The 14156-nt window shown below is 36.7% G+C and overlaps 1 protein-coding gene across 1 annotated transcript in view; it reads right to left on the bottom strand.

Moving 5' to 3' along the window:
• The window catches only part of LOC106881008 (EEF1A lysine methyltransferase 2), a 35406-nt gene that overhangs the window by 1812 nt on the left and 19438 nt on the right, over positions 1 to 14156 (bottom strand). Inside the window, exons 2-4 of the mRNA XM_014931195.2 lie at positions 9266 to 9331; positions 3435 to 3552; positions 891 to 998 (exon numbers count right to left, since the gene is read on the bottom strand). Coding sequence (XP_014786681.1) covers positions 891 to 998; positions 3435 to 3552; positions 9266 to 9331 — 292 coding nt within the window. The remainder of the gene's footprint in view (positions 1 to 890; positions 999 to 3434; positions 3553 to 9265; positions 9332 to 14156) is intronic.

The raw sequence follows: 14156 nt of genomic DNA, 5'->3' as shown, positions 1-14156 counted from the left end.
CTTCCAAGTGCTTTCACAAATGGAAAAGAAAGAGAAAGCAACAGCACAATACTTGGATTTCAAAAGGATTCTATGATCCTATCTTATTGTCCCAAGAAAAATTCTGTAGTCACACTTATGAGTACAATGCACTCTCAGCCTTCAATTGATTCAAAAAGTGCTGAAAAGAGGAGTAGATACCCCAGATAAGATGGTAAGGACATACACTTGCAAAAGAATGACTCGAAGATGGCCTATGGCTATATTCTACAACATGATTGATATAAGTGCAGTGAACGCTTTCATTGTTGCCAAACAGCTTCACTTGCGAAGTTTCAAGGATAAAAGAAGACAGTGCCTAATTCAGTTAGGAAAGGAACTTGATGGAGTTAATGCTAAACAAGAACATGACAAACAATTTTCTAGATCCGCTAACATTTCTCAACCAAACAAGAAAAGAAGACGATCTTCAACCTCATTTGAGATTCCTCAACCAAAGAAAATAGGAAGATGTTTTTTGCGTGGCCCCAGAAAAGACAGGAAAACCAGTACTACATGTAAGAGTTGTAATATCCACGTTTGCCAAGAACATTCCAATGTTGTCTGCATTCCCTGCCATGAAGAGCTGTAATTCTGTATTTTTGTAATTTTTAAAATTTATAATATATTCTGTAAGCTGTATTTTTTTTATTAAATTTGTGAGAAACAGTAATTCTTCATTCACCTGATAGCATATATAATGTAGCTAAGAAATAGTGGTAGTTTGAATAAAATTTAATTAAAAGAAAATTATTGGGTCCATTGAACCCAGTTGGTAATTAGTGACATACATTTTCTCTGGTAGATCAAGGGTTAAAAAAGAAAGACATGACAGTGCTACCACATTAATTTTAACTGAAAAATGTTCTTACCTCAAAAGTAATATGGTTAATATTTTTGTTTTTAGCAACTGCTTTGGCAAAGGTTATAGCATTTTCAGAATAGTCCAAACCAGTGAGACATGAAAACCCCTGCTCAGCCTGTTAATAAAGACAAAAAGAGTAAATGGTCAGTTTGTTTTCACTCTCATTAGTAAATCACATGCTATCATTTTTAGTTCTCAGTGTATGACTTGATTAATAGCAACAAAGACCAACAGCTGAAATTTTACTTTAGCAATCTGGGGAGGTCTTTCTAAATGCCTTAACTTTTTTTTTATGTATTATTTTTGTGGAAGTTGTACAGTTGACTATGCCTAAATCAGACCAAGATCATAATTAATTTTCAAGGTGCAATGGGTTGGTTCCAATCAAAGACTGCAGCTGGTAAGTTTCAAAAAGCAAAGTTTCTTGTAGTATTTGAGGAAATATACATAACATGACACTGAAGTATCAAATACGTGTTTAGCTTCCTAATGTAGTCTACTACACCTATGACCAAAATGCATTATCACAAATACAGGAGCCATTCTTCATAGTAGAAAATTCCTCACCTTTTAAAGGGTCGACATTTACTCAAGACTTTAAAAAAAAATTTTAAAAGGCAATGTATCTCTTTGATGCTATTTTCATTATTGTCATTTTGCAATGTTTACTTGCTGGTATGGGTTAGATAGGACAATTCCAGCATAATATTTCACTCTTGCCACTGTCTGTTGTCATCTAACACAACAGAGAAAACAACCAATCTTTGTATATTCTTTATTTTTTTTACTTGTTTCAGTCATTTGTGGCAAGCTGGAGCACCGCCTTTAATTGAACAATCGACCCCAGGACTTATTCTTTGTAAGCCTAGTACTCATTCTATTGGTCTCTTAGGCCGAACTGCTAAGTTATGAGGACGTAAACACACCAGCATCGGTTGTCAAGCAATGGTAAGAGGACAGACACACACACAAACACACACATATATATATATATATATATATATATATACTAGCAGAGATACCTGGCATTGCTCGGGATTAAAATAGTATAGTTTGTTTATATATATTACAGTTATGTGGAAACAGGTGATACGGGAAAGTGCAGCACTGACGACAAAACATTTGTAGAGTAAATGATGGTCTAATTCGACTAATCGACATGTAATACAACCGTTTGGAGGATTCCATGCTCTAACCTAGCGTGGAAAACTGGAGTGGGGGTGTGTAATTTTTGAACCCACCGATTAGCTGTCAGTGGATATACTCGCCTTGGAGGCGGTCAGTGCTGCGTGTAACACGACCCATTGTATGGTTAACAGTCAAATGAATGGAGGTGTAATGGAGAAATTGTACATAAATGGGTACATTCTGGAAATGGGCTGTAATGGGAGACAGTGACGGGGAAGTGAACTGTCGAAAGAGGTTGAGGAAGAGCTGGTAGTGCTGGCAATCTTACCTTACCGCCTGAGCAGCACATGCCACTAATTTCATTTGGAAATTTGAAAGCTTTGCAGAAACGACAATTTGAGTGTAACACACCCATTTGTACAGAATTATTGTTTTTATAAGGCTGGGATGGATCATATCTGAAAGCAGCTCCTGATGTTGTGAAGAACAAATTTGCCTGTGGTCTATTTCTGAGAGCTATATTGTATTGGACATCTGTTTAATATAGCATGCTATCATTCATTTCTCTTTATAATAACCAAATAATTTTTTAATACCTTTAAGGAAAAAAGTCAATCGACGGTCTTCACACTTTTTCACATAATCCTGGACTTCATATGTGAAATGCCAGTGACATGCTGCATGTCCATCAACAATATTAGTAGACAGCTGTACAGTGGTACCACATATAGTCCATGTTGTTGCTGTCACCAAACGATTTTTAATTTGGACTCATTGCATTTTTATTGAGCCACCAACACAAAATATAGTCATATAAGTGTGATAGAAACTTAAGACTAAAAACACCAAAACTCTTTGTGTTATTATGGCAGAAATGAGTCCATCCAGTAGAGCTACTATATCAATATAGTTGAGTGTGGCTATGTTATGACATAGGTATATACGTCTGGTGTAAAAATGCTATTATGCAAATAAATCGTTGGTTGTAGTTATCTAAAAATAAACTATCACAGAAATGTATGTTAACACAGAATGCACTCTGTACTACTCGAACATAGGTATGATACTCAGTATTCACTATTCAACTACTAACTGCTAAACCAACACATGTCATACTAACAGGGTTAACCAACACAGTCAAACTAACACCATCAACTATCCTCTCTGATAGTTCACTCATCTCTTATTTATTGTAATCGGTTAGTCCACCTTCAGTCATGTGGGGGTGTTCAGGATTCTCCCATAACAGGCTAGTTTGAACAGATGGAACTATCTTTACACAGGTTGGATTTGATAATTTAAATGCTAAACAGTAAATAAAATGCAAGGCAATGTATATGACACAAAGAGTGTGGGTCAATAAAATGAAGACATGCATCATGAAAATACAATACATAGAATAATTATTTTAAACTTTTCTCACCAAAGTTATCAGAAAGAATCCATTTCCAGTGCCTAAATCAACTATAGCATCAGTATGTTTTATTTCTTTGCAGATTTTTATCCATTCAATGATATTTTGTTGGCACGTCTGTCCAAACCTTTAAAAAACATATATACGTTTTAAAGGTCATGGTATTATAAAGCCTGTTAAAAATTTAAGACCAGAATACTTAAAAACCAATCACACATTAAAACTGATTAAGGAAATTAAAGGAACAATTTTTTTTATATATGTGGAAATATTTAAAGATATCTAAAGAAAAAGGCAAAAAATTAAAACATCCGTGAAGTAAAATTAACCAAAGTTAACTTGAACTTTTTCCTATAGGTGCAAAGGTCAATAAAATTGAGCACCAGACATGAAATGGTTTTCATTTAATTGACTAAACCTCTCTCTTACAAAGTTATGAGCTCTTGCAGGTAGGAGAAATCATTATTCATTTAAATTTGATGATGATAATGATAGTGGTGATGGTGATTAATTTCTTGCTCTTAACGACAGTAAAAAGAAAAGGATTTGGAATCTCATTGTACTCAACCAACTACAATATATCACTGTGGTCCCAGACCAGACTCAAATACAGGATATTTGATTATTCTGGATCTATGGGTTAGGAGACAAATAAGGACAGACAAAGGGATTAAGTCAATTACATCGACTGTAGTGCGTAACTGGTACTTAATTTATCGACCCCCGAAAGGATGAAAGGCAAAGTCGACCTCGGCGGAATTTGAACTCAGAATGTAACGGCAGATGAAATGCCACTAAGCATTTCGCCCAGTGTGCTAATGTTTCTGCCAGCTCACCGCCTACAGATTCTATTTACTGTTGTATGCAAAAGGTTTTCTGAAGAAACAGTAAATGACACGATATTGAGCCTAAATTATAGTGAAAGGTACACAGGAAGTTGTGACATTCATATCTTTTCTAAGAATATTGATTTCTAACTATGGACAGGGACACCAATTTCTGGGCTGGGTGTAACTGGTCATATCAAACCCATTATCATCCCTGGAAGGATAAAAGACAAAACTGATCTTGGTGGAATTTAAACTCAAAACATTAAGTGTGGCAATTAAATATTGGTTTCAAATTTTGAAACAAGGCCAGCCATTTCAGAGGAAGGGTAAGTCTGTTAAACCAGCCCCACTGTCCAATCGGTACTTATTTTATTGATCCCAAAATGATGAAAGGCAAAGTCAACCTTGGTGATGAAATGCCACTAAGCATTTTGCTCGGCATGCTAACGATTCTGTTAGCTTGCTGCCTTGTGGCAACTATTACAAGATATATTGTCCAATCCTCTATCAATTCTTTTAACTCACCACTTTTTTCAAGAATATTAACATCAGATCTGAATATCAACTTCCTAAAGGAAAGAGTCTGCTACATGCAGTTACACACATTACCAGCATCTGTCACAATGATGGTAGTGTGATTTATATTCTAGTGAAAATAACTGTTACAAAGATATTTATTTTTCTAAAGTATGCAAGTTCAAACAAGTGTATGCTGTGGAGACATGCAGACAAAAACTAGTTTCTGGTGTCTGTTTATTTGTACTGATTATCTATTTATAAAGATGACTTCAGTAATCTTATGTCTGCTTATATCCTTAGTTATTCTGGATTGGAAAAGAGCAAGCTAGACAGGAAACAAAATATCAGGTTTTTTAGTCATAACAAGTTGAAGGTAGGCAGTGAGCAAAATGTTCAGCACTCTAAAGGTGAGACACATGAAGTAGTTTGAATTTTAAGAGTATTTGCATGAATCAGAATGACAGTGAGAAGTGTGCTCAAACAATACTGGAATACTTAGCTCCCAGAAAATGTGAAAAGAAAAATGTATATAAAAGTGAGTTATTGAATGAAAAATATGAGCACTGGAGCCTGGTGCAGCCATCCGGTTCACCAGTCCTCAGTCAAATCGTCCAACCCATGCTAGCATGGAAAGCAGACGTTTAAATGATGATGATGATGATGATGATAGTGAAAACCTACACTCACTGGAAACACCAAGAAAGCATCAAAGGAGTCAGCATGAAACAGAGACTGAATTTCCTCAAATTACACACTACCATCTTTAAAAAAAAAGCCATCCTAGGTCTACTCAGTCAAAACTGACATGGGACTGAACAACAAAAAACCAGTTGTAGAGATTAGTTATGATGGCATAAAAGCTGGGAAAGTTTTAGTCCAACTAGGATAATAGCTGAAATACTGAGATTTTCTTTTTTTTTTTTTGACATTAGCTGGGTCTGAAGGAAGGGGCAGTGTCCTTAGCTTTCACAGATCTCAGAAGGCCTGTGAAACTAGCACTGTTAATGTTCTGCTTGAACTGTTGCAAGTTGGCAACTGCAAGAAAGGCATACAGGGTGTCAATTCCAGAGGATCAACTTTCTGGGAAGGAAGCACTAGACATAGTAGTAGGGGCCTGAGAGAGGGCTTGTAATAATACAGCTGATGAGAGAAGAAGAGACAATAAATTGAGAGAGCTTGCATAGAGATGGCACAAAACCAGCCATATTAGAGAAGGCAAGTGACTTCATGCCAACCAGTCAAGTAGCCTTTGAGTATGTAGCGGCAGCACTGCACCAAATGTGGAAAAAGTCTCTATTGTTGACCCCATCAGAGCTTTGTGGAGGGTTTATAGTTATTGAAAAACTAAAATACTTTTCGGTTCTGAAGAGAAGAGCTTGATTTGTGATGCAGCCATAGTTATGTTAAGGATATGTGCTCACTGTGACAAAAATACAATGATAGTAATCTACTACATATGTGGGAAATTCTGTCTGTGGATGTGTTTGTTTGTAGAGTTGTCAGCTAACTCCTCCTACATCGTTTTATCGATTTTGATGAAACTTGATATGAGTAGAACTCATGTCTGGAAACCTCGTGACATACTTAGATTGTTGAAAAAAAAATCGATAACAGGGCCCCTGGAAGGGATCATTATATCTACTACATATAACTAATATATTTTATTTAAACACCCAAGGGAAATAACCCACAGCACCTGTACTTACAATTGTCAGTTTTTAGTGAAGTAATCAATATTTGATTCTCACAATCAGTGAACCTAATTCTACATTTTACTACTCACAGTTTTGAACTGCTAAACCATAAAGACTCCATTCATACATTTATATACATACATACTTTTTTGCGCTTATATATATATACTACATTTATATATTAGCTTTAATAAATTAGCCTTGATAAAGTTAACCTTTAAAATGCCACGACGAGTAAGAGTACAAGTGGGTACTTCTACTTCACAAGCTGCTCTAATGCGGCAATGGCGATCTCAATAAGTCTCCAATTCATAATGTTTGATATTTACTAAATCAAACAATTATTCATCATCTATTCTACTTCAATAACTAAACTATTATATATATTGCTGTAATTAATTTAGACATTGCATTAATAGACATTGTTTCAACATCTCCAAATAACTAAATGCTGGCAATGCATGCAGGATTTTCAATTAAATTTGATTACACTTTGAATGCCCATAACTCTGATAATTCTGCATTTTTACAGTTAAACTTTTTCGATGATAGTAGATAAATTTTTGATTCCAGAACATATTTAATAAGTGTGTTCCAATCCAGCTTTTTCACCTCCAACAACCTCTCTCGCCAACCTCCAACAACCTCTCTTGTCAACCTCTGAAATCCTCTTGACAACTTCCAACAGTCTCTTTCGCCAACCTCCGAAAAACCCCTCTCGCCAACCTCCGACAATCTCTCCTTCCTCCAGCTGACAGTTTTTTTGTACTTTTCATGACAGAAAATACACCTTTTGTGGCAGTTATAATGAAATTGCTTTTTTATATCAGAGTAATAAGCGTTTAAATAGAACGTCTTTACTCCCAGGAATTACCGGGTACACCAGCTAGTGACTAGCACATGTGGTGATCACAAGGGTTCTTCTAGTGTATTGCTCTTGTTTAAGTGAAATGAGGTGTGGTGATGCTTTCTAGATGGAGCAATGCTTATGTTGTTTTGCTGTTAAAGGAAATGCAGCTGACATGACTCCATTAGAGGGTGCATTTAAGGTCCCTGTTCATAGAATCAGTGCAGATTTGGTGTAAGGTGTCTAGGTTGCATGGGAAAGGTTAAAACTGAAAGGTGGTATCACCTGTAAAACAGTAGGCGTCACAGGAGGTGAGAGCAAGTAGGTCATTGATGTGCAAAAGGAAAAGAATGGGCGACAGAATTGAACTTTGGGTACAGAAGAGTTGATAGAGTGTGGGTCAAGAGAGAGAAGCTCCATCAGCACAGGCTGCATTAGTGTAATCTGACAGGAAGCTACTAATCTAATTTCTCTATGTAGTTTCTTAACTTGCAAGAAATATCAACCAAATCTCCCTCAACCATATCCTGCCAGCTTTAAAAAAAAAGGAAAACAACAAAGTATGAAATAAAGATAGGATGGTCATTGTTTCAATGCCTTTGATAGTAAGTCTACTTAATCAGGGTTGATTTGGAGATATACAATAACAATAGACACACAGAAATTCATTAGAGAGTAGAGAGAATGCAATATGTCCAGATTGTCACAGGATTAATCAGTGCATAAGATGCAACCCACAGATCCTTCCTAGCCATACTATGTTTCCATCTGGTTAAAGATCATACTTCACATTCCAACAGACTAAACAGCATGGTTCTCAGCTTATAAAAGGAGTAGAGATCGGGGGTGATAGAGCAACTAGTACTAACCGTTCAATAAATTAAATTATCATACCTATAAAAAACATTCTTCTTTTAAAAACCACCAGATGGGCTTACAAGGTCATTAAATTCTCAATGCCCAGACCCTCTTAACTATAAATAAATACCATTATAAAGTGCAGTAAACTGATACAGATAGTGATGGTAATGTGTAACCCATGGTTGGTAAGCTTAATTCATTAAATGGTTTGACACCACCATGTCTTTTGAGTGCCTTTTTGAGTGCATTTGAACCAGGTCTCCAGTCTAAGGAAAATGTCCTCCATATTTTCCCACTAGTCACAGAAACCCTGAGGAAAGAGGTGGGGGCTATAGGTATTAACCATCTTCTTCTGCCTTAAACTACTGAAAAAGAAAACTATTTTGTAAGCTTATTTTGCTGAAATGGACAAAACCAAAGATAGATAAAGTATTTCTAACTACAGAGACAAATGTTTAGCATGGGAAAATTGAATATCATCATCATTATCATCATCAATTCAATGCCTACTTCTCTGTGGTTGCATGGGTTGAATGGAATTCGATGAGTTAGATTTATTTTATGGCCAGATCCCCTTCCTGTCACCAACCCTCACTTGTTTCCAAGTAAGGTATTATGTTTCCATGGAAGATTAGAAGGACACCGCTTGCATAAGGGTGACACTTGGTTTCAACTATCATGTGATGTCAAAGCAAAGAGACAGTAACCCACACACATGTATACATACATACATACATATAGCATGGACAACAAATGTTAAATGACAATGATGATGATACACACACACACACACACACACACACACACACACACACACACACACACACACACACACACACACACACACACACACACACACACACACAAATAGGCTTCTTTTCAGTTTCTGTCTACCAGATCCACTCACAAGGCTTTGATTGGCCTGAGGCTATAGTAGAAGAAACTTTCCCAAGGGCCACACAGTGGGGCAGAACCTCAAACAATGTAGTTTGGAAGGAAACTTCTTACCACACAGCCACATATGCACTAACTACAAGCTCATGTTAAGATAAATAAAAAATACAAAAGGTTGATATGTGATTTTCTTACCAAACTTCTCCAGTTTCACCATTATCCTCAAAATTTGTAAATTCTTGTCTATAGGCATTTTCCCAACTGAAAAAGAATTCAGAATTAATAATACTAAATCTATTAATAATATTTAGTTCGACTTCATTATCTTTTCTTGTCATATTAATGTTTTCATCAGTTGAATTCCTAGTTTCCTTAAAATTTGTGACAATGACAACAGCTGCCACCACCACTGTCACTGTCCTCATCACCATTTTAATGTCCACTTTTCCATACTTTCACAAGCTAGATGAAATTCACTGAGACAGATTTTCTACAGTTGGATGCCTTTTCTGTTACTAATCCTCATCTGCTTCTCCCTCGGAAATATTTCCCCTTGTTTTTTAACATAAACAGCACAATGGCCAGATCTCATAATTTCACATCTGTTTTCCATCCTGGCATGGGTTGAATGGTTTGACAAGAGTTGGTAAACCAGATTGATAAAATAAGTACCAGTTGAGTACTGAGGTCAATGTAATTGATTAGCCCCCACCCCCACCTCCCCGCCAAATTGTACTTCCTGTTTTATATCCTGTAGAGCCAGCTCCGTACAGCATCTCAGGCCCACAGAACCTGAAGTGCTACAGGGTGGATAACACTTCATTGTCAGTACAAAATATAGCTGTTCCATGAAATGTGATCTTCTGAACTGCATGAATATTGATGTTGCTCAGAATACAACTAGTGAACCTTTCTGTTCCCATATTCATGACCCATCTTTCAGTCTTCATATTTTGTGCTCTGATGCTATGTTAATTTCAGTCTCCAGATCTCTGTACTTGATCAGCTTCTTTGTGTCTTTCATGGAGTGTTCCCTTCATACTTTTGAGGTTGATGAAATAAGTACCAGCAAAGTACTGGGATCGATGTAATTAACTTAAACCCCACCCAACCACCAAATTTCAGATTTTGTGCCCATAGTAGAAAGGATTATTATTGTTATTAAAGCAGCAAGCTCATGAAATTGTTAGCACACTGGGCAAAATGCTCAGCAGCATGTGTTCTGAGTTCAAACTGCTAGATCAACTTTAAGTTGATAAAATAAGCAATTGGTTGATGTAACTATTTAGCCCCTTCTCCCCAAATTTTTGGCCTTGAAATTGAAATACAAAAGATGTGGCATCTTAACGCAAGAACTGTTCCTGTTATTGTAGGTGCCCTAGTTATGATAAAAGAGGGATGTCAGCAGCATCTAGATAAGATCTCAGGAGAACCATGTCTCAGAGAAATCCAAAAGATTGTGCTGACAAGTACTGTCCACATCCTTAGAAAAACCCTATCCATTTAAATGTCTGCATTGTATTACATAAAGGTATTTCACTACCTCCCCTCTCTAAGCTTTCAGTCATTCTGTAACATCTCTTATCCTTCACTCACCTCAGGACGCTGGGTGTGAACCAGCAAGTGACTGTAACAAAGATTCAGATTGGAATCTAAAAACAGAAACAATTCCTATCATAGTAGGTGCCTTAGGTATAATAAAAAAATATTCAGACAAATACATAACAAAAATACCAGGACTTACAAATATATATAACATACAGAAAATTGCACTACTGGGTACTGCACACATCCTACGCAAAACACTTTCAATACAGTAAACATAAGAGCACCACAGCAAACCACAGCACATACCCAAGGCGCACAGAGCTGCGCTCGGTAGTGAAGTGAAAGCACGTTATAAAAATAAAACTACTGAATAATAATAATAATAATAATCCTTTCTTCTGTAGGCACAAGGCCTGAAATTTGGGGGAAGGGTTTAAGTCAATACATCAACCCCAGAGTGTAACTTATTTAATCGAAAACAAAAGGATGAAAGGCAAAATCAGCCTCATCGGAATTTGAACTCAGAAAAGACAGACAAAATACTGCTAAGCCTTTCTCCTGACATGCTAATGATTCTGCCAGCTCATTGCCTTAATAATAATAGTGCAAAACAATACAAACAAAATAATTTAACACAGTTCATTGCCTTGTAATTAAGTAATGTTAGAATGTTATCAATACTTTTTCAGATAACAATTCAGAACATTAAGCGAAATTTGTATTGCTAGTGTCACAATTAGTGAATTCTCAGTCAATCATAATCAAGGATAATTGTTGACGTATGTGACTGTCTGTGTGTCATATGGTAGAGAGTGGGAGTTATCTTCTGACAACCTGATTTCGATTCCCTGATTTGAGGCTCATTTCTGATATTTGTAATGCATATGCTCCTTTCCAAAGCAAAGGAACATGAACATGAGAAATCCTGTATCGATGCTGCCCATAGATAACAGAGTAACAGGCATTAAATCATATACATCATTGTTGCCATTGCCGTCACCGTCATCATCATCATCGCTATCATCATTTAACATCTATTTTCTATGCTTGCATGGGCTGGATGGTTTGACAGGACCCGGCCAGCTGCAGGGTTGCATCAAGTTCCAGTATTAGCTCTGGCATGATTTCTATTGCTGGATGCCCTTCCTAACACCAACCACTTTACAGTGTGTACTGGGTGCTATTCTTTTTTTGTACCATCAACACTAGTAAGTTTACAAAGTAAGTTACAAGATGAGAAAAGAAAAGGAAAGAAAAGCTCCCATGAAAAAATGTTGGTAGTGGGGGGTATTAGGAAAGGGGTTGGCTTTATGCAAGGTGCTGAGAGCTTAAAGTATAATAAAAGGACAAGAGCAAGTGTCTTGCTATAGAAGAGATACACAGTTATCTGACATTATAAGGGTGAGTAGTAATAATTGAGAAGAGAAATGAAAATGTTGCCCCTTAACCCTTTAGCATTCAAAGCAGCTATATCCAGTCGAAACATTCTGCCTGTTTTCCGCTCAAATCTCATCATTCACACCTACCTTACAATGTCGTTCTAAAAATATAGAATCACATCATCAAAATTTCAAAGTTATTAGATAACGCATAATTAATTCAAAACAATGTAAATAGGTAACCATTACATTTGGCAGAATAAGCTAAAGGGTTTAAGCCAAAACGAATTGCCATGACTTGAAGGTTTCGTCTTCATGTACTTTGAAGGGCAAGTCAAGTCAGCCCACCCTCCAGCAGTAATTGACATGCTTAGAAAGTGAATGAAATGAACTGGCACAACCAGAAGTTGAACCTGCATTACCAACTCAGCTTGCTGAGAACTTCAGGGCTTCCTATTATATTTGCATAATGTCGCAAAATATCAATGTCATAATAAGATATAATGGTTTCAAATGTTGGCACAAGGCCCGCAATTTTGGGGGAGGAGGTAAGCTGATTACATCAACAGTACTTATTTTATCAACCCCAAAAGGATCAAAGGCAAAATCAACCTCAATGAAATTTGAACTCAGAATGTAAAAACGAATGAAATACCACGAAACATTTTGTCCGGTATGCCAACAATTTTGCCAGCCATCTACCTTTATAAGATATAATTAATCTGTTGAGCTTCTGTTGTTGTTGGTCAGTTCTAGGTCATCTCTGATCAAGATGTTATAATTATGACCATCTCAACAGCAGCAATGACCAAATTCAGAGCACTGTGGAAAGACAAAAATATCTCACTGAGCTCCAAAATTAGGCTGATGAGATTACTACTGATCTCAATATTCCTGTATGCTTGAAAGACATGGACACTGACAACAGAAACTGAAAGAAATATCTAAACTACAGAGAAGAAATGTTTCAGGAGACTTTTGGGAATATCATACAGAGATCATGTCACAAATGAGAAAGTGAAAGGAATAAGGCAGGCAATAGGGCCCTATGAGGAACTTCTTACTACAGTAAAGAAACGCAACCTCAGGTGGTTTGGCCATGTCACCCACCCATCATGGATGGCCAAAAAAATCCTTCAGAGAACAGTCAAAGGTGGCAGATAGAGAAAGAGGTGGGAAAACAACATTTGTGAGTGGACAGGCCTAAAGATGAGAGATGTAGCATGAAAGACAGAAGACAGAGACAGGTGGAGGGATCTGGTTGCAAAGTAAAAAGTGGTGCCGCAACAGCCAGCCAGACTACGAGATATGTAATGTAATATCTGGGATTACACAATCTCCTTTTCTTTTTATGCTTGTTTCAGTCATTGGACTGTGGCCATGCTGGGGCACTGCCCTGAAGGGTTTAGTCCAACAAACTAATCCCAGTATTTATTTTTTAAAATCTGCTACTTATACTATTAGTCGCTTTTGCTGAACTGTTACGTTATGTGGATGTAAACAAACCAATACTGGTTGTCAAGTGGTGAGAGGGGGGTCAAATGCAGACACACACTCACACAACAGGTTTCTTCATAGTTTCTATCAACCAAATTCACTCACAAGGCATTGGTCAGCCTGGGGCTTTGGTAGAATACACTTGACTAAGGTAGTGTTCAGTGGGATTGAACCTAAAATCACATTGTTGTAATGCAAGTTTGTTAACTATATGCCCTGTTACACAATGGTAACATATGGTTTGAAAAGAAATTTAGCACCTATTTCTAGCATATAAAGAAAGCACATAGAGACTTCTTACTGACTTGAAATATATCCAGCTTTGGTAATTAGTCAGAAAAACTATCTAGATGTAGAGAAAAATTATCCTTCTATATAAAACCCCAGGCAAAAAAAGAAAAAAAAATTAAATGAGTGAATCTGAAACTTTGTCAAGTCACCATCCTCTTGACTCTAATCCAGGCCCACAAATGTTCACCCTACTTTATAGCATAACCCAGAAGGGTGGATTACACAATACCATAGATGATAATAACAACACAGGGTATTTCAAAAACAATAACAATAAACCCTATACTTCGTTTGGAATGTATTAATTAATGACGCCCACTTCAAAAATTCTACCATCCCCAGAGGCATGACAGACCTAACTTTAGATACTA

The sequence above is a fragment of the Octopus bimaculoides genome, chromosome 6 (genome assembly GCF_001194135.2).
Source record: "Octopus bimaculoides isolate UCB-OBI-ISO-001 chromosome 6, ASM119413v2, whole genome shotgun sequence".
NCBI lineage: Eukaryota > Metazoa > Mollusca > Cephalopoda > Octopoda > Octopodidae > Octopus > Octopus bimaculoides.
This window is presented reverse-complemented; position numbering and strand designations above follow the sequence as displayed.